The sequence below is a fragment of the Mustela erminea genome, chromosome 9 (genome assembly GCF_009829155.1).
Source record: "Mustela erminea isolate mMusErm1 chromosome 9, mMusErm1.Pri, whole genome shotgun sequence".
Classification (NCBI taxonomy): Eukaryota; Metazoa; Chordata; class Mammalia; order Carnivora; family Mustelidae; genus Mustela; species Mustela erminea.
Window position 1 is genome coordinate 8,359,211 of NC_045622.1, and position 21,877 is coordinate 8,381,087.

At 37.5% G+C, this 21,877-nt stretch overlaps 1 protein-coding gene across 4 annotated transcripts in view; it reads left to right on the top strand.

Annotated features, from left to right (window-relative positions):
* Positions 1-292: 292 nt before the first annotated feature.
* The window catches only part of SIK2 (salt inducible kinase 2), a 125,748-nt gene continuing 104,163 nt past the window's right edge, over positions 293-21,877 (top strand). For 3 of the 4 annotated variants that reach the window (XM_032358852.1, XM_032358853.1, XM_032358854.1), the window contains exons 1-2: positions 295-599; positions 19,710-19,826. In XM_032358852.1, coding sequence (XP_032214743.1) covers positions 465-599; positions 19,710-19,826 — 252 coding nt within the window. In that variant the 5' untranslated portion in view covers positions 295-464. Of the gene's footprint in view, positions 600-19,709; positions 19,827-21,877 lie in introns of all 4 variants that reach the window. The other variant, XM_032358851.1, reaches the window with a different exon arrangement.

Here is a 21,877-nt window from a genome sequence, read left to right on the forward strand (position 1 = left end):
CCGCCCGGACGAGGCAAGGAGACGACCAGGTCGCTGCACCCCTCCGTTCCGCCCACCAGGGCTCGCTCTTGCCCTTCGGCTGGGGTGGCCGAGGAACGGGGCGGGCCGGGGGGTGACCCCGCCCCTGGCAGCCGCGAGGCGGCGGCGAACCCGGGGTGCCTGAGTCCGGAAAGAACGCGCCGTCCAGGCCCCTCCCGTCTTCCCTCGCTCCCTCCCTCCCAGCCGCCGACGTCGGCGGTGCTCCGGTCGCCATGGTGACCAATCGCGGCCCGGTCCCGCCCCCGCCTCCCTGCCCCGGCCCCCTGACGTCGGCGCACGTCAGCGGCGGCGCGCGCCTGGCTGGGCCCAGCCGAGCGGGAGGGACCGAGCGGAGGAGCGAGCCGAGCGGCGTCGCCGGAGCCCAGCAGCGCCGCCGGCCCGCCAGCCCGCGCTCCAGTCCGCCGAGTCTGGCAGCGGGGCCCAGCATGGTCATGGCGGATGGCCCGAAGCACTTGCAGCGCGGGCCGGTCCGGGTGGGGTTCTACGACATCGAGGGCACGCTGGGCAAGGGTAACTTCGCCGTGGTGAAGCTGGGGCGGCACCGGATCACCAAGACGGAGGTGCGGCCCGGGGCTCGGCGGGAGCGTCCGGGGCGAGGGTCCGGCAGAGAGGAGCTGTTGGCCGGGAGGGGCGGCTGCAGCGGGGTTGGGGGGGTGGGTTGCTGGGTCTAGCGGAGAGGCTGGGTCTCTGGCTGAGGCGAGGGGCCTGGGACTGTGAGGACCCGGGAGCTGCAGGGGGGTCGGTGAGCGCCGAAGGGCTCGGGGCCCGGTCATCTGGCCCCGAGTGTCGTCCAGTTGGAAACCCGACCGGCCGGGGCTTTGCCTTCTCTACGCCACCCCCGGTGGCCACACGGAATTTCTCCCAGAGCCTCCCACCCGGGCCGTGACCTGATCTGTGGCCTCCGCTCCGGAGCCCAAGTTCCGCGTCTTCCCAGCTTTCAGCTGGGGGTGGGGTGGGAGGGGTGGGAGGGGAAGTCTGGGTGCTCCCGGGCCGCGCGAGGAGGGACGTCGCCAGCCCCGGGGAGGGGGCCGCCTGCGCTCGGACTCCGGGACGGGGCATCGCGCGGCCCCCGCGACCGCTGCGCCCCTCCCTGGCCCCTCGGGGAAGGGGCCCCGCGGCCGGGAATGCCCGGACGGCCATTGTCCATCGTCTGTGTCTCCTTTTGCCCGACAGCGTCTCTTGATTTGGTGTCAGGCTAGCTTGATCTCGTGCCTGAGGCATTTCCATCTAATACTCCAGACAATAGAACGGGTTAAAATGGTCATCTCTGCGCTTGCACGGTTGGTGGCTCGGTCTCGCTTCGCTCAGGTGGTCCCCTGACCAGGTGTGCGTTCTGGCGGCGAATGCGCGTTCCTGAAGCCACATCTGGTTCGGCTTCTCTACTCCAAAAGCCCTCAACTGCTTCCTGGCGGTGAAGCCAGCATCCCCCACTCCACTGCACATTCTGATGCACCGTACATATTTTCTCCCAAGTCTCTCTTCTTACCTAACCCGCCCCCCTTCCTTTCACTGCCTCAAGCTGCTCTCCTCAGGGTCTCTATTTTAAGACGTGCAAATTAAATACTTCAGAAAAAATCAGTAGAAACAAAACTATTCTTTGGAATAAAACCTTGTGTTTTTGACGTACTCTACCCTGCCTTCTTGCAGTTGTTCTGGAGTTTCGTCCTTTTTCGGGTTTTTCTTTCCCCTAGTTTTCATCCTATTCAGTTTTTTCCCCCTTTTTATTGCAAATGTGTTAGAGTTTGAATATGCAGTAACCTAGGAATGGATTTTCATAATGGCTATGGGAGGTGTAGGACATTTGAAAACTTGAGTGATTTCTGTTGCTTCTGTTCTTGGAAGTTTTGCTTAATGTGAAGGAATCCATTTCCAAAAAGTAGGGGCACATGTCATTGCGTCATCTTCACTTTTTGTCCTCCCCTGCTAATGGTGAGGCATTCCAAATCAGACTTATTTTATAGCATCAGGACCAAGGTTACAAATTTTCTCTCACAAATTTACCTTTGTTCACAATTATACTGAGTTTTTAATGATAAATAATGTGCCTATAGTGAGATTACTTAATCTTGATCTCAGCATTTCTAAAAATGAAGAAATTTATTCCATTCCTCTAAAGAACCATGGCCTAATGCCATGCTGTTTCCCCATAAACTGCATAAAAGAAGGTATTTTTAATGCGTATTTTTATATGAGTCCTTGCTTAATGACTCTAAAAATCAAACAGATTGTGGATTAAAGAAAGCTTCTTACAGAACTTTTGAACATTTTTATGTGGTTGAATTCCAAACCCATTAGTTCATAATTTTTTTTCTCATAAGCTTTTATCAGTATTGGTCACAAGATTTAATTAATTCAGCTGCTACTTATTAGTCCAAATTTAGGTATTAGGTTATCTATTTAAGAATTGTTTAGGTGAGCTGATATTGAGTGACACTTTCTCTTGAGGTTGACGGTTCAAACCGTCTCTTTTAAACTGATACATCTGGTGAAGCTAGGGGGCACTGTGGAGTAGTATCGTGGTTTGGCCATCAGGTATCAAGATCAATGCATTTGTAATTGAAGGCACAGGTCAGATCACTCAGATCCTACGATACATGTGAGACATGATTTAATTTGAAAGCTAAATTTCTAGTCCGTAGACCCCATTCCCCTTTGCTTTTCAAAAGAAGGTGTCTTTAACATATAAAAAGAAATAATGTTAGTTTAAGATGGGTGAGTGTCCCCGATAATATGGTGTGAGTGGAAATGTTAAAATTGAGAGGAATGAGGGAAATAGCAGGGTAATTAACAAAGAGAAAAGTTCTTATAGATCTGAAGTTTTGCAGAGTTTGCTCTGTGAAACTTCGTGGTAATTTGCATTAAGAATTGTTTAGCAATAGTACCTCTAGAATTATTTCTTAAAGTATACTACTAATGAGGATTTTTAAAGCAGTGCTTATGATCTTCATTCATTGTCTGGATAAGTATTTCAGTCTTCAATGGATACAACTATCCCAAATACTATAAATAAGATGGCTAGTGGAAACCTTAAAGTGTTAATCTTATTTTAAGTTTGCATTGCTGAGCATACAGCGGTATTACAGAGAGAACAATTAAAGTGGTATAAAGAACAATATCAGCTAAATATCATGATTATGCTTCCTACAGAAATTTCCTCAATATAGTGTGTTTAACATCAATGTAAGTTTGTGTGTTTTTTTTTTTAAGACTTTATTTATGTATTTGATAGAGATCACAGGTAGGCAGAGAGGCAGGCAGAGAGAGAGAGAGAGGAGGAAGCAGGCTCCCTGCAGAGCAGAGAGCCCGATGCAGGGGCTTGATCCCAGGACTCTGGGATCATAACCTGAGCCAAAAGCAGAGGTTTTAACCCACTGAGCCACCCATGCGCCCCTAAGTTTGTGTTTTAAAACTTAGAGGTTTTTTTCCCCAAGTTTGAACCCAAGACAAATTTTAGGGCTTATTTTGAACAACTGTGTGGTAAACAACTAGACCCTGTTATTTTTACTTGGCTCTTCTCTGTCTCTTATTCTGAATCACTGAAGAATGATGCATTTTCTACAGAGATTGGGAGATCCAAGACTGTTTGCCTTTTAGGAAAAAAAAAAAAATCAGTACACAAAAGGAGATCTTCATTGTGGTCTAATCTATCAAATAGCTTAACATTGTTTAAGAATTATAATTACATCATCATCTGAAGCTGTATTCTCATGTTAGATCTCTATATAAATTTTGCACACAAAAGGGAAGGCAGGTGGTGGTAGAATCCAGCTTCCTAATATAATACTTCGGAAAAGCTTTGTAGTGTTGGTTTGTGGTTTATGAATTAGAGTAGCTAATTTTATAAAATTAGCATAATGGGAAAAGAATAATAGCATTTAAACTGTTAAACTATTTTAGGCAATAGTGGTTGCTAGTTTGCTATGCTGTGGCTGTCCTTGAGTAGTGTTTTATTTTATCAAAACTGTACTAGCAAAGAATTTCTTCCTTATAGTTGGATGGCTAGTTTTTTGTTGGTTTTTGTCTGTTGAATAAAATTCCGAAAAAGTCATTTGTGCCCATAAGTTGTTTTTGTTTTTGTTTTCTGTTAAAGAGTCTTACTATAAAACATGTAAAGAAGAGTGTAGTGCACAAAAAGTACATGGGCATTTCCTCCACCAATGGGAGTAAATCATTCTCATGGCATATTTCCCTCTGGTCTTTTTTTTCATTATTATTTTCCACAGATGAAATCACATGCTGTATACACTTACATATATTACATTTTTTTACACTTATTGTATAGCATATTTTGCTTATTACATATCTTTATAAGGTACAGAAGTACCTTATATTACCTCATATTAAAATATATATATATATATCGGGGCGCCTGGGTGGCTCAGTGGGTTAAAGCCTCTGCCTTGAGCTCAGGTCGTGAGCCCAGGGTTCTGGGATCGAGTCCCACATGGGGCTTTCTGCTCAGCAGGGAGCCAGCTTCCTCCTCTCTCTTCTGCCTGCCTCTCTGCCTACTTGTGATCTCTGTCTGTCAAATAAATAAATAAAATCTTTAAAAATATATATACATTAAAAGTACCTTATATTAAAAAATAGCTGCGTAGTGTTCCACCTTGTAAATGAATTCTATCTTACTGAACAATTTTCTTATTACTAAACATTTCCAGTTTTCACGTATAGTAAATAATCTGAATAATATTTGCATATGTAACTCTGCTGTTTTTTCGAGAGCAGGCGGCAAGAAGAGGGAGTGGGTTTGAAGGTAAATTCCTAGAAAGGAAGTTGTCAAGTGAGAAGATACTATTGTTGCACTAAAGAATAATGTATATTATCAAACTGATACATTTATTATTGAAAAATTTTAAAGTATAGGTAAATGAAAAAAATTACCCATAAGATCAACACCCCAAGATAACCATTAGTTGTTTTCAGATCTTTTCGGTGACCATCTTATTTTCCTCAATACCAGACCTCTTGCATTGCTTAGCTAAAGAGCATATAAGCATGTGGTCCATAGACTCTTAAAGCTATTTCACAGAGGTTCTGAAAATTACCTTATTAAAATGGCATGTTGGGGGGGTGCCTCGGTGGCTCAGTCAGTAAATCCTCTGCCTTCAGGTCAGGTCATGATCCCAGGGTTCTGGGATCAAGTGCCATGTCAGGCTTCCTGCTCAACAGGGAGTCTGCTTCTCTCTCTGCCTGACTTTCACCCTGCTTGTGTGTGCATGCTCTCTCTTTTTTTTTCTCTCTCTCTCTGACAAATAAATCAACTCTTTTAAAAAAATGAAATAAAATGGCATGTTGGTGTTGGGCTACTTACTTATCCTTAAGAGAACCTGGAATGCAGAACTGATAGCATGGACATTCTGAAGACTGCTTTTGTTCACTGAAAAGCTTTCTGTGTGCATTTTGGGTTTTTAGGTTTAGGCATAATTCTTCACTACCTTAAAATGTTACGTATTTTTAAAGCTTTCCAAATAAAATAGCAAAATTGCATTCTTAGAGCGAGGAAACAAAAAATATTATATCCTTATTACAGTGTTTCTTGAGGAGAACTTATTTTTGTAATACATTTGAATTTAATATTTTGCTCTAAAGTTTTAGTACTCCTCAGTAGTCTTGGTATTAATCTTGTGCTCTGAAATATCCCATATTTCAAGAAACAACTATGTTATGTACAACAGGAGGACTGGTTATCAGATAACTTAGTCACTGTTATTTGTTTCTGGGCCTAAGCATGGTCTTTATAGTGTGTTGATATGAAAATTATATTTGTCATGGATATATGTGTTATATTAGAAACTGTTCTCTACTTTCTTGGCACCCCAGACAAATAATATTTGACAAATTATTCTGCTAAATATTGCTCAAAACGATCTGTTCTTTTAGGGAGTGGCTGGGGACAAAATCCAAAATAAGAGTTGTGTAAATTTTAATATTCTGTAGAAATTTTTAACTTTAACAGAGTTTAATGCGTTCTGATTTTGATTCCACTGGGAAATTCTATCTCAATATCTGGCAATTAAAGAAACATTTATTTGGAAATAACTGAAACTGGCCTCCTTTCCTGGATTCATATGATGACATTTGACTTATGGGCCACTGGTAAAGGTAGAGTCCGTTTCCTTGGAGCCAACTGGATTCCAGAAATTCACCAGACGACCATTCTTTCCTATTTAGTGTACGTAGCACTTCTTCTATCTTCTGCCACCATATTTTCTGAAGAAAGTTTTTAATTTCTAGGCCCTTATTTAGAACATTTATGGAGAATGCTTTCCCACTCTTCGAGTAGAAATAGCCCCTATATCCAGTTTGAGATTATTGGAAGAATGAAAGACAGTTACAATTTGGGATCAAAAACTCTTCATTTAGAAAATTTTAAAATGTTTTTAAACAGTTAAAGTGATAATTCTTAGATGAATTAGACTGAAAAATGCTAGAATTTGTTTTAACTTCTTCTCTAAGATAAACATAGTACTTATGTGTTTTTTCCTTCAGTTATAAAAGTATGCTTGTTTATTGTAGATATTATTGAAAAACTCACCATTCAGACCAAGAGATCACCACTATTAATATTTGGTTCATATCCTTTTCATTATTCCCATATATTTTATATGTTAGTAATGAAATTGATATCATCTATACATGTGGTTTTTTTTTTTACTTAATGTGTTACTATTTCCCTGAGTTTAAAAAAAAAAATTCTGAAGCATCGTTAAATAGCATTCTTACATATGATCGCATTTTATTTCATCAATTTCCTGTTATTGAACATTTAGATTTTTTCTCTTTTGCTGTTTCCCCAAGGTCATATTTAGGAGAGCATAAATATATCTTTATCTTTGTGCATTTAACTGATTATTCCCTGAGGGTAATCCCATGGCAGTGGAATTCTTGGGTCAAGGAATGTGTTCTTACATCTACAATTTACGGCATGAGATGCCAAATTATCCTCTAGAAAAGTCACACCTGTTAATTTTCACCAGGAAGAAATCATTTACCAGGAATATTATTTTTCTAAATATTACCTGTTTGATAGAGGAGAATAATATTTTTTATTTTAGTTAACATTTCTGGTTTTACAGTTTTTTGTTTACTTTGAGTGCATGATTTTATAAGATGATTGTTACTTCTTTTGTGAATTTTTTGGTCCTTTGGACCATTTTGGTTTTTTTTGTTTGTTTGTAAGATTTTACTTATTTGAGAGAGAAAGCACAAGCCAGAGGAGGGTCAGAGAAGCATACTTCCCACTAAGCAGGGACCCTAACTTGAGACTCAATCCTGGGATTCTGGGATCAAGACCTGAGCTGAAGGCAGCTGTTTAATGAACTGAGCCACCTAGACACCCTTGGCCCATTTTAAAAATTGAGTTGTTATTTTTGATGATTTGTTTAAATAATTTTTAAGATAGGAGAATATTTTTTAATCATTTCTTTCATAATCTTAATAGTCCTGAGTTCAATTTCTATGTATCTAAGAATGTAATGACATTTACTTTTCTCTGGTCTGTTTTCCTTACCCACCATTGGGAAAGTGAAATAAAATCTTCATGAAGATTTATTGCATTGTATAAATTCTTACATTTTTAAAAGTGAATTTTGGGGTGCCTGGGTGGTTCAGTCAGTTAAGTGTCCGCCTCTTGATTTTAGCTCGGGTCGTCTGAGATGGAGCCTGAGTCGGTCTTTGTGCTCAGCAGGGAGTCTGCTGGAGATGCTCTTTCCCTTCTCCTCTGCCTCTCGTCTCCCTCGCTCATGCTCTCTCTTTTTCTCTCTCACTCAAGTAAATAAATAAAATCTTTTTAAAAAAGAAAGTCAATTTTAAATTGGAAAAAAATTGTAATTTATGTATACTTACAAGAGAACTAGAGCGCTCCCTGTTAGTTTTACTGCTGACTTACACTGCTTTCAGAAACCCTTTCTTTGTGGTCACTCAATCACATTGACTTGTTGGTCAAATGTTCTGATTCCTCCTATGATTTAATGTATAAGCTTGTAAAGTTCCAAGATTAAACATTTAGCGTTTAATCTTGGAAGATCTGACTGTATGGTAATGCACTTTGGTACTTCAGAAGGACTGTATACAATTAGTATACTAGTGGTAAATAGTGCTGAAGCAAATATTACCTGAGACAACTGACGTGTTAATCCCTTCGGATTTGTTACTAGAAGTACTGCTCCGGTTGTGTAATTTCCCTTTAAGTCCTCCAAAGCCACTTTTGTCGTGGTTTCTTTAAGTGCATGAAATGAATATTTCTTTGATGAGAAGTGAAAAGCAGTTTTTGCTAAATTATCAAAAAGACAGGATAATATTACCACTAAATTGCATTTTGAAAAGTGAAAAAATATCTTTCATCCATCAGCTTAACGCTATTTCATTTCTGCTTCTGCATTTAATCCCTTGTTTTCTGTACAAATTTGTACTTTATATATTGTTACTTTTGTATTCATTATTTTTTACTTTGTTGGAAACATTTCTGTGTGTAGTCTTTTCATTAATGTTTACATTTTAGAAAATAATAGAACTTTTATAGAGAATGTAGAATATAAAATGAAAATGACTAAAATTTCACAGATGGAGAAGTTGGCATATTTGATAAATACAATAACTTCATTTCATTTTTTGTTTTTCCTATTGGAAAAGTAATTCATGTTCACTGAAGAAAAATTGCACAGAAAAGTATAAAGCAGAAAAATAATTCACAATTTTTTTCCACTCACCAATAACATTTTTGTCATAGTTATATCTAAAGAAAAACTTTGTGCCTTGTGTTGAGACTGTGCTTAACTACTGATTTTTTAATTTAATACTTTAGTCTAAGCAATCCCTTGTATTATTAAGAAAAGCTATTCTAATAGCTGTTTAACAGTTACAAATAAGCTTACCATAATTCACATAATTATTTCCCATTTACTGTTTCTATTTTTATATTACAAATAATACTCATTGAATATATTTATAAGTAAGTCTTTACCATCATTTCAGATAATTTCCTTGAAATAATTTCTCAGAAGTAGAGTCCTTAGGCTACATGGGATGGGTGATTTTTTTTTCCTTATTGAAGTATAATTAACATACAGTGTTCAATTACTTTAAGGTGTACAACATAGTGATTCAGCAGTTCTATACACTACTCAGTACTCATTGCAATAAATGTACTCTTTTGTTTTTAAAAACAAAAAGTTTTTGAAGTATAGTTGATACACAATTCTACACTGTTTTCAAGTGTATAACTTAGTGAATTGGCAAGTTTATACATTTTACCAGTTAATACAAGCATAGCCATCATCTGGTTGTTATATCATCCCATTATGTTTCTGTTACTAGATCATTGACTGTTTTTGTTATACTTTGCCTTTTATTCCTGTGACTTATTCATTGCATAGCTGGAAGCCTTTATCTCCCTCTCCCCTTCACCCATTTTTCCCAGTGCCCCACCTTCTCCTCTGGCAGCCACCAGTACTCTGTATTTATAGGTCTGATTCTGCTTTTTGTTGTTTACTCATTTGTGTGTAGGTTTTTTTTTTTCTAGATTCCACTTATGAATGGAGTCATAGGATATTTGTCTTTCTCAGTTTGACTTATTTCACTTAGCATAGTATCCTCTAGGTCCAACCACATTGTCTGAAATGGCATGATCACATCCTTGTTTGTGCCTGCATAATATTCCAGCTTGTATGTGGGTGTGTATCTGTGTATTGATGGACACTTAGGTTGCTTCCATATCTTGGCTCTTGTAAATAATGCTTCAGAAAACAAATGGCTGCATATATGTTTTTTCAGATTAGTGTTTTGGTTTTCTTTGGGTAAATACCCATTACTGAAATTAATGGATCATATAGTATTTCTGTATTTAATTTTTGAGGCACCCTTATACTCTCACCCACAGTGGCCATGCCAGTTTATAGGCCCACCAACAGTGCACAAAGATATCTTTCTCTAGATCCTTGCCAACATTTGTTATTTCTTGTCTTTTTAATTTCAGCCCTTCCCACTAGTGTAAGGTGATAACTCAGGGTGATTTTGGTTTGCATTTCCCTGATGTTGAGTGATGTTGAGCATCTTTTCATGTGTCTGTTGGCCATCTGGATGTCCTCTTTGGAACAATGTCTCAGGCCTTTGCCCATTTTTTAATTGTTTTGTTGTTGTTGTTGAATTGTATGAGTTTTTTTAAAATATATTTTGGATCTTAACCCCTGAACAGACATATTATGTGCAGATATCTTCTTCCACTCAGTAGGTTGCCTTTTGGGGTTTTTTGTTGGTTTCCTTTGCTGTGCAAAAGTTTTTACTTGGTTTCATACTAATAGCTATTTTTGCTTTTGTTTCTCTTCCCAAAGGAGACTTATCTAGGAAAATGTTGCTGTGGCTAATGTCAGAGAAATTACTGCCTGTGCTCTCCTGGTTTTTTATGGTTTCGGGTCTCACATTTAGGTCTTTCATCCATTTTGAGGGTTTGTTTTTTTATGTGTATGTATATGTTAGAAAAGTGATCAAGTTTCAGGCTTTTGCATGTGGTTGTCCAGCCTTCCCAGCGCCATTTGTTGAAAAGACCATCTTTTCACCATGATATATTCTTGCCTCCTTTGTTGTAGAGTAGTTGACCATATAAACATGGATTTATTTCCAGGCTCTCTGTTCTGTTCTATTCTTTCGATCTCTGTGTCTGTTTTTGTGCAGTACCATACTGTTTTGATGACTACAGCTTTTGTAGTAGATCTTAAAATTGAGATTATGATACCTCCAGCTTTGTTTTTCAAGATTGCTTTGACTATTTGGGGTCTTTTATTGTTCTATATTAATTTCAGTCCTTTATTGTTTTAGGTCTGTGGAAAATATTTCCGGTATTTTGCTAGGGAGAGCATTAAATCTGTAGATTGCTTTGGGTAATACAGACATTTTAACAACATTGATTCTTCAATCTAGGAGTATGAAATATCTTTCCATTTGTTTATGCTGTCTTCAGTTTTTCTTTCACTGGTGTTTTATAGTTTGGGGAGTACAGGTCTTTCACCTCCATGGTTAAGTTTATTCCTGGGTATCTTATTCTTTTTGATACAGTTTTAAGTGGGATTGTTTTTCTAATTTCTTCTTCGATTTCACTATTTGTGCATAGAAATGCAATATATTTCTGTATATTAATTTCATATCTTGTGACTTTACTGAACTCATATCAGTTCTAGTATTTTTTTTTTTAATGAAGTCTTTAGGGTTTTCTGTATACTGTATGTCATCTGCAAATAGTGAAGTTTTACCTCTTACCAATTTGGATGCCTTTTATTTCTTGTCTGATTGCTATGGCTAGAACTTACAGTACTGTGTTGAATAAAAGTGGTGAGAGTGAACATGCTTGTCCTGTTCCTGATCTTTGAAGAAGAGCTCCTAGTTTTTCACCATTGAGTATGGTGTTAGCTATGGGTTTCTCATACATGGCCTTTAATATGTTGAGGTAGTTCCCTCTAAACCTATTTTGTTGAGAGTTTTTACCACGAATGGATGTTGTACTTGGTCAAATGCTTTTTTTGCAACTATTGAGATGATCAAATGGTTTTTATCCATTCTTTTATTAATATAATGTATCATGTTGGCTGATGAATGTTGAACCACCTTTGCATCCCTAGAATATATCCCACTTGATTATGGTGGATGATTTTTTAATGTATTATTCAGTTTGATTTACTCATATTTCATTGAATATTTTTATATCTATGTTCAGCAGAGATATTGGCCTTAGTTTTTGTAGGTTTTTTGTTGTTGTTGTTGTTTTGTTTTGTAATGCCTTTATCTGTTATTGGTATCAGGGTAATGCCGGCCTCTTAGAATGCATTTGGAAGTTTTCCTTCCTATTCTAGTTTTTTGGGATAGTTTGAGAAATAATAGGTATTAACTCTTAACATGTTTGGTAGAATTCATCTGTGACGCCATCTGGTCCTGGACTTTTGTTTATTGGGAGGTTTTTGGTTTTTTGGATGTTTTGTTTTTTTGTTTTTTAACTGATTGAATTTCATTGCTAGTAATCAGTCTGTTAAATATTCTGTTTCTTCTTGATTCAGTTTAGAAAGGTTTTATGTTTTTAGGAATTTATCCATTTCTTCTAGGTTATCTAATTTGTTGGCATAAAACTTTTTATAATAATCTCTTAAAATTCTTTGTAGTTCTCTGGTGACGGTTGTTATTTCTCCTTCACTTCTGATTTTATTTGAGTCATCTCTCTCTCTCTCTCTCTCTCTCTCTCTTTTTAAGTCTGGCCAAAGGTTTATCAGTTTTGTTTATCTTTCCAAAGAACCAGCTCCTGGTTTTATTTATTCTTTCTATTGTTTTTATAGTCTTTATTTCATTTATTTATGCTCTGATCTTCATTATTATTATTATTACTACTACTACTGGCTTTGGCCTTTGTTCTTTTTTTAGCTCCTTTAGGTGTAAGGTTAGGTTGTTTGAGATTTTTCTTACCTCTTGAGTTAGGCCTGTATTGCTATAATCTTCCCTCTTAGGACAGCTTTTCCTGCATCTGAAAGATTTTAGACCATTGTGTTCTCATTTTCATTTGTCTCTATTTAGTTAATTTACTCTTTGATGTGTTGTCAGACCCAGTTATCATTCAGTAGCAGTTTAGTTACCCTCCAAGTATTTGTGTTCTTTTCAGATTTTTTCTTGTGTATGATTTCTGGTTTCATACTGATGTGATTGGAAAAGATGCATGATACGATTTCAGTCTTTTTTAATTTGTTGAGACTTATTTTGTGGCTTAACATGTGATCCCTTCTGGAGAATGTTCCACATGGAATTGAAAAGAGTGTGTATTCCACTGCTTTGGATGAAATGTTCTGAATGTATCTGTTAGATCCATCTAGTCCAATGTGTCATTTAAAGCCACTGTTTTCTTGTTGAATTTCTGTTTGGGTGATCTATCCATTGATGTGTGTGTTAAAGTCTCTTAGGATTATTGTATTACTATTATTTCTTCATTTATGTCTGTTCATAGTTGCTTTATGTATTTGGCTGCTGCCATAGTTGATGCACAGATATTTACTCTTGAATCTTATTGTTGGATTGTTCCGTTTATGATTATGTAGTGTCCTTCTTTGTCTCTTGTTTATCCATATTATAAAGTCTGTTTTGTCTGATGTAAGTATTGCTACCCCACCTTTCTTTTTGCTTCCATTTGCATGTTAAATGTTTTTTCCATCTCTTCACTTTCGATCTGAATGTGTTTCTAGGCCTGAAGGGAATCTCTGGTAAGCAGCATATAGATGGGTCTTGCTTTTTTTATCCTTTCAGTCACCCTGTGTCTTGTGATTGGAGTAATAGTCTGTTTACATTGAAAGTAATTATCACCAGGTAGATACTTACTGCCCTTTGTTACTTGTTTTACCCTTGTTTTTATAGTTCTTCTCTGTTCCTTTCTTCTTGTCTTGCTCTCTTCTCTATGGTTTCTTTAGTACTACTCTTGGATTTCTTTCTCCTTATTTTTTATATATCCATTAATAGGTTTTGATTTATAGTTACCCTTAGATTCATATATAACATCTTAAGCATGTAGCAGTTTATATGAAGTTGATGGTTGCATAAGTTTGAACCCATTCTAAAAGTCCTAAATTTTTACTCTCTACCCCCTCAGACACATGTTCTATATATGATGGCCTACTTTATATCCTCTTATTTTGTGAATTCCTTGACTGATTTTTCTGCCAGTCTTTGGGTTGTTTTCAGAGTTAGTTGCACTGTTGTGGCTGTTATCTTGGTGTATACATGGGACAAGATAAGCTCAGGATCCTTCTACTCCGGATCTTTCTAGAACTCCCTCAGGATGGATGACTATTTTTTTTTTGCCTAATTTTATTTTGAGATTTTTGTTTTTAAGTAATCTCTGCACCCAGTGTGAGTCTCAGCCTCACAACCCTGAGATCAGGAGTCACATGCTTTTGCAGCTGAGCCAGCCAGGGACCCTGGGATGGGTGATTTTTAAGGTTCTTGATAAAAATTGCCAAAATACCTTTCAGAAAAATCATGACCTATTTTATAGTCATACCAGCAATGTATAGAAGTGGCCATCTTGTTGAACTTTAGCCCACAAGGCTTTTAATCATTGTAAATATAAGTGGAAAGGGTATTTCTTAATATAATCCACATAACATTATATTAGATATTTTATTATTTTTAATTCACTTTTTCCCATTTTTGAGGTTGAATATTTAGTGTTGCTGCTTTTACATGGGATTTAGTTTGATAACAATCATTCTAGTTTAGATATGTCCTCCGAAGTTCTATGGGAAACCTTCCTTTTGTCTCCTAGCAGTTGGAATATAAATTTTTCTGTCTCTACATAAACTCACTAAAGTTTTGTTTTTTTAAAGATACTGCATGCATATGTAGAAATTGGAGAGTTGAAAAATTCAGATGAATAACAAAGAGAAAGGAATCCTTCAATTTCAGAGTCCTTTGCTTGACTTTGTCATGACCATGCAGATTTTGTCTTTGGTTCAGAACTAAGTAGAAAAGGGATGCAGAGAGTAAGCTCCCAGAAATCTAAGTTCATAGTTATCTTTAAAATGTTGGAACACAACCCTTTCGTTTGTTGGAACTTTCATACACATTGGAAAAACCCCCAAGTGCAGATTTTTCTTGTTGACAAAATTTGTTTTCCAAAATGTATTCTCTTTGTTCTCACAGATCTATTAAGTTCCTTGAAGGTAGGAATCAGATCTTGTTCATTTTTGTATCCTGAGCATAATGCCAGGCACACAACAGGTGCTCAGTAAGGGTGCACATAATAGGCTCTTTGAAAAGGTAGAAAGATTGAACGTGGAGTTTGAAGGCCTGTGGTTTTTCCCAATAATTCACTTGAGCTGTAAGACCTTCTGTAGATTATGTAACATCTTTAGAACTTCTCATCATCATGGATGCTCTGCTTGTTCCATTTACTTCACAAAGTTCAGAAATAAATGAGCTAAAATATGTTAAAGTATCTTGTAAAATTACAAAGTACTGTGCAGTTCTGAAAGTCATCATCGTCATATTTCTGGGAAGTACTTGGTAATGAGTCCCATTGTTAAGAAATTACCTGGAAGAATATGCCAGAGACTGCTAGCCGAACATTAAAAATCCATTGTTTCCTATTCTTCCTGGACCTGTCACTGGTCTGTCTCTGGGCTTCTCGCATTTAGATGGGGTTATGTGACTGAGTTCTAACTAATGAAGTGAACAGAGATAATATGTACCACTTGAGGGCAAGCCCATAAAAACCTCTTGTGAGAGCTTCTCCAAGTTTCCTTCTCCTGTCAGGCTGGAATGGAGACAGCCTTTAGGGTAAACTGTGGAAGATTTTAAAGGTAGTAAAACCTTGGGGTGCCTGGGTGGCTTAGAGGGTTAAGCCTCTGGCTTTGGCCTGGATCATGATCTCAGGGTCCTGGGATCGAGTCCTGCATTGGGCTGTCTGCTCAGCTGGGAGCCTGCTTCTCCCTCTCTCTGCCTACTTGTGATATCTCTGTCGAATAAATAAATAAAATCTTTTTTTTTTTTTTAAAGACAGTAAAACCTTCATAAACCTCATATACTTGCATGGAGGCATCTTCACCCGTTCCATTCTATGACATGACCAAAAACTAAACTTCTGTTGTGTTTGAATCACTATGCATTTTGTGGTCACTTGCTCATAGCAGTTAGATGAGCCCTAATTTTTTTTTTTCAGGTTTTAACAATTCATTTTTTTCTTCTTTTTTTTTATTAGTTTCAGGAGTAGAATTTAGCAATTCATTCCCAGTACTCCTTACATCAAGTGTCCTCCCTCCTTAATGCCCATCCCTTCCCCCACCCAACTCCCCTCCAGCAACCCTGTTTGTTTCCTAGAGTTCAGCGTGTCTTACAATTTGCTTCTGTTTTCATCTTAATTTTATTTTTCCTTCCCTTCTCCTATGCTTATTTGTTTTGTTTCTTAAATTCCACATATCAGTGAAATCATATGATATTTGTCTTTCTCTGACGTATTTCGCTTACCATAATACCTTCTAGTTCTATCCATATTGTTGCAAATGGCAAAATTTCATTCTTTTTGATGGCTGAGCAATATTTCATTATGTCTGCATGTACATATATATATGTATCTGTATATATATATGTGTGTGTTTGTGTATGTACACACACACATATTTAGCCATTCATCTGTTGGTGGACATCTGGGCTCTTTCAATAGTTTAGCTGTTGTGGACATTGCTGCTATAAACATTGGGGTGCAACTGTCCCTTCAAATCACTGTTTGTATCCTTTGGATAAATACTTTGTAGTGCAAATGGTGGGTTGTAAGGTTACTCTATTTTGAACTTTTTGAGGAACCTCCCTACTGTTCTCCAGAGTGACTGCACCAGTTTGCATTCCCACCAGCAGTGTAAGAGGGTTCCTCTTTTTCCACATCCTTGCCAACATCTGTTGTTTCCTAAGTTGATAATTTTAGCCATTTTGACAGGTGTGAGGTGGTATCTCATAATGGTTTTGATTTGTATTTCCCTGATGCCAAGTGATGTTGAGTTTCTTTTTTCACGTGTCTTTTGGTCCATTTGTTTGTCTTTGGAGAAATGGCTGTTCGTTTCTTCTGCCCCTATCTTCACTGGATTTTGCTCTTTAGATGTTGAGTTTGATAGGTTCTTTATAGATTTTGGACTAGCCCTTTATCTGATAAGACATTTGCAAATACCTTCTCCCATCCTGTAGGTTGCCTGTTAGTTTTGTTGACTGTCTCCTCTGCTGTGCAAAAGCTTTTTATCTTGATGAAGTCCCAATAGTTCATTTTTGCCTTAGTTTCTCCTGACTTTGGAGACATGTCTAGCAAGAATTTGCTGCAGCTGAAGTCAAAAAGGTTGCTGCCTATGTTATCCTCTATGATTTTGATGGATTCCTGTCTCACATTTAGGTCTTTCATCCATTTTGAATTTATTTTTGTGTATGGTATTAGAAAGTGGTCCAGTTTCATTCTTCTGCATGTGGCTGTCCAATTTTCCCAGCACCATTTACGGAAGAGACTGTCTTTTTTCCATTGGACATTCTTTCCTGCTTTGTCAAAGATTAGTTGACCAGAGAGTTGAGGGTCCATTTCTGGGCTCTCTATTCTGTTCTGTTGATCTGTGTATCTGTGTTTGTGCCAGTACCATTCTTGATGATTACAGCTTAGTAATACTGCTTGAGGTCTGAAATTGTGATGCTTCCAGCTTTGGTTTTCTTTTTCAAAGTTACTTTGGCTATTCAGGATCTTTTCTGGTTCCATACAAATTTTAGGATTGTTTGCTCCAGCTCTTTGAAAAATGTTAATGGTATTTTGATGAACATGGATGCAGAAATTCCCAAGAAGATACTAGCTAATAGGATTCAACAGTACATTAAAAAGATTATTCACCACGACCAAGTGGGATTTATTCCTGGGCTATGAGGGTGGTTCAGCATCTGCAAGTTAGGCTGTGTGATACACCGCATTAATAAAAGTCCTAACTATTAGAAGGAGGATGCTAACCCATGCTCCGCTTTTTCTTTAGTGCTTCCCCTTTTCATAATCTTGACAGGCCTTACAAGCAAGGGATAACAGGGTAAAGATATAAGTATCTGCACGTGTGGTCCATTTATTTATAAGATAAAATTGAAGAGAATTAGATTTTGTCATTTGAGAATTTTTTGGTTGAGAAAAGTTGAATAATGAGAGTTATGACTTATTAAGGTTTACTTAGATAATTTATGTATCTTTCGATTTTTCATTGTTTGAGGCCAGGGTTTTAAAAAAGAGTATGAGGTATCTCTTGGCAAAACCTTGCTTTACTTGGAATTTAGTGTCTAAAGTTTTTCTTTAACATTATAGTATTAAAGAAATGATAATCAAGATATTCTTTTTTTATTTATTAATGGGTTCTGATCCATTTCCTTCTAAAAGTGGGGCTTTTTTTGGGTGAGGGGGATATTTATTTATTTATTTATAAAGATTTTATTTATTTATTTGACAGAGAGAGATCACAAGTAGACAGAGAGGCGGGCAGAGAGAGAGGGGGAAGCAGGCTTCCTGCTAAGCAGAGAGCCTGATGTGGGCTCGATCCCAGGACCCCAAGACCATGACCTGAGCTGAAGGCAGAGGCTTTAACCCACTGAGCCATCCAGGCGCCCCAAGGGGGATATTTAGACATGCTCCAACAATTGGAGGGCAAGACATTTTCTTCAAAATAAGCATGTCTATGAAACTTCATATTACCTTCCTAAGGAGTATTAGGGAAACTTAAATATATACTTATCCTCTTATCTGGCAGCTTTTACCTAAAGTAACTGATAATACTGTATCATAAAATTGAGGAGGAGGGGGTCACTTTAAATTTATTTAAATTTAAATAAATATTGAGGTGGTCCAATAATGTCCTTAATACCAAGTCCAATATTGATCGGTCTCCTTATGTAGCAAAGTTTAGCACCTTTTACTTTCTAGAATATTTTGATTATGGAAATAATATACCATCAAACATAATGAAAATAATTATCACAAAACGTGTGCACTTTACTGTCTAGAGAAGGAACTACCCCCTTTCTTCTTTGGCAGTAAATTGAATTTTATGCATTATACTTAGTAATTTGATTTCCCCTGGGAAGCTTGAGTTCTTCTCTGGGTTACAGTTAATTTAAATCAGGAAACAAGCTGTGGACCGCAAATTAGAAATACAGATTGGTAAGAAATAAACCTTACAGTAGAGTTTAAAGAGGGAAGAGCAAAGGACAAAGCAGCTATAGGAAAGAAAAAAAAACTAATTGTGTAAACAAGAGTCTGAAGAAATTAAGTGAATTGACAAGGTGAGTCCTATATCCTTAGATACCTTTTAGGAGTACTGAACTATTAAAACACATACAGTAATGGATAATAAAAATTATCTTGAAACAACATAAAACTGAGTTATGTTCAGAATACTTTTCTGTAGACTGTGAAGTACATTTTAGAGTTTCTTCTTCAGTGGTTCATTTGGTTAAGCTTTTGCCTTTGCTCAGGTCATGATCCCAGGGTCCAAGAATTGAGGCCCACATTGGGCTCCCCACTTAGTGGGAAATCATGCTTCTCCCTTTCCCTTTGCCCCTCCTCCCATTTGTGTGTTCTCTCTCTCTCAAATAAATGAATAAAAACTTTAAAAAAAAAGTTTAATCCAGTTGGTATCTTTCATATGAATTGATTTTAATACTTTAGCCACCCCCCCCCCCCCGCCCCCGAAAGCTATGTCTATATTCTTTGGAAGCTATCACTTGCTTTTCTAGAAAAGCGGTATTTCAGTACAGCAGAACCTGCCTTCTGCTTGGCTGATCAATTATTTACAGGTACTTTGCAGCAGGCTGATAACTGGTTGAAGCTGCTGAGCTTTTATTTCTTCAATTTATAAGTGGAGTAAAACATTACAGTTCTATTAAAAGAGAAATATGTTTTATTAAAGTAGCTCTGCAGAGTTCTTCCCCTTAGCACACTAAAGGCGCTCCTAAACAAAATCACCACAGTGCCTCACATGTGGTGGGTGTCCAAGAAATACTTGCTGAATGAATGAGTGTTGAATTTAAAGTATTTTTGTTGGCCTGGGAACTTACAGGCAAAGTATCTGGTACTGTATATTCAAAAGATTCTTAGCTGGAAGATGTTAACTGTTGTATACTGATTGTATTTATTTGTGCCCGGGACACAGGTGGCGATAAAAATAATCGATAAATCTCAGCTGGATGCAGTGAACCTTGAGAAAATCTACCGAGAAGTACAAATAATGAAAATGTTAGACCACCCTCACATCATCAAACTTTATCAGGTAGGATGTGACCCTATTCCTCTCCATGCTTCTCACATCATCCTGTTTTCTCTTTTGCATTGTCTTTCTCTTTTATGTTATTTTTTTAGTCCATAAAAAAGGAATAATTATGTAGTTTTTATTGAGTACCCATTTTCTATATTTAAGTAAAAAATTAGGAAATAAAAAACTGGTAGCTTCCTTTTAAGTTGTTTCTCAGACTGTAGGTTATTTAATTAAAAAGTTTGTAGTTACGTATTTATGATACTCAAACCTGTTGGCTTTTTGTGGTTGTACCATAAATGAGGATATGGCAGTTTTGCTTATTTAAGAAAATACACTGTTTATGTTTTATGAAATACAATGTTAAAATAGTATATTACTTATAATACTTAGAGCCAAATCTTATATATTTTGTTCGGGTTAGTTTGTCAGATAAAGTAAAGGAGTATTTTTTTAAGAAATCAACTTTATTGAGATAGCATTTTTGTAAAATAAATTGTACCCATTTCAAGTAGAAGCTATGTTTTTTTAAAAGAAAAACCTTCTCTGGGGTGCCTGGATGGCACAGTTTGTTAAATGTCTGACTCTTGTTTTCAGCTCAGGTCTTGATCTCGGGGGTTGTGGGATCCAGCTCTGTGGCTGGCTCTCTGCTCAGTGCAGAGTCTGTGTGGTGTTCTCTCTCTCTCTCCCTATATCCCTCCCCACTACCCACTCATGCTCTCTCTCCTTCTCTAAAATAAATACATAAACCTTAAAAAAAGATCTCTGATTTTTGAAGAGTAATTCATATTGAGGAATGATAATGTAATAAACTTTTTTTTAACACTTCTATTCCTTAATATGTAGAATTTTTATATTAGAAAATCTTTTTTTTAGAGGTGAAGAGGGTCAGGGCATGGGGCAGGACAGAGGGAGAGGGAGAGGGGGACTCCTAAGCAGGCTCCTTGCCCAGTACGAAGCCTATAACAGGGCTTGATCTCACAACCCTGAGATCATGACCTGAGCCAAAATCAAGAGTGCAGTACTAACCAACTGAGCCGCCCAGGTGCCCCTGTTGAAAATCTGTTACAGCACGCTGGCATAGGACTTTGATCTCCATAGTGTGATGCGGGCACACCTACTGGTATGCTAGACTCTGTCTGTACTGGCTTATAAGAACTGACCGTTAAATTTTCAGATGTTTTGCAAACCAACTAATACCATGTTAGTATCTCAAAATCAGGTATAGTGGGAGTATTTACACCACAGAAAACTGTTTACAGGTCAGGGCCTTTTTTTTCCGCCACAGAAAGCTAATACTAGCACATTCCTCTGTGCACTCACATGGGTTAGCACAAGTGTCTCTTGCTCATAATAAGAAAATATTAACACTTCTGTGCTTATTTTTTATATTTTTGTGTGCATTCTGTAATGTATATAGTGTGTTTATACACTGGCACAAGATGTAATTTGTATCTCTGCTATGTTCATCTAAACATATGCACGCATGTGTGTGTATACATGTACATGCATGTGTGATACACGTTTCACTAAACAACTTGTTACTGATAGAGATTTGTAAGTAAAAAGGTGTGGAGACAATTGGAGACCATTACTATTACCATTAGAATGACAGATCATGGTGTGCCTCTCAAAACAGTTCTAAAGCAGCAGAAGGCTTCTTTGGTGGTATTTATATCAGAGTATTTCTCTTTTTAAGCTTTTTTTTTTTTTTTTTTTTGGTTTGGTTTGGTAATTCCTAAAGAGGATACTTGTAAGAAACTAATCCACATCCTTATATGTCTGATGAACTATAAGCCAAACTAAGATTAAAGCTACCAGGATTCACAGAATTCCATCTTTATTTGACCTAAGTAAGCAGTTGAATTGATTTGCTGTTTATCTTATTTCAACTCCAGTTGTGAGTAGCTCTCTTTGTTTTCCAACCTGATTGGAAATAGTCCTAAACCTACATGATAGGGCAAAATCAATTTCCAGCCTTTTAGTAGATAATGGTTAAATTTTCCTTGTTATCACATGCCAGTACATAAAAAGATGGTGTTACAGAGAATCTAAAATTCACTCATTTT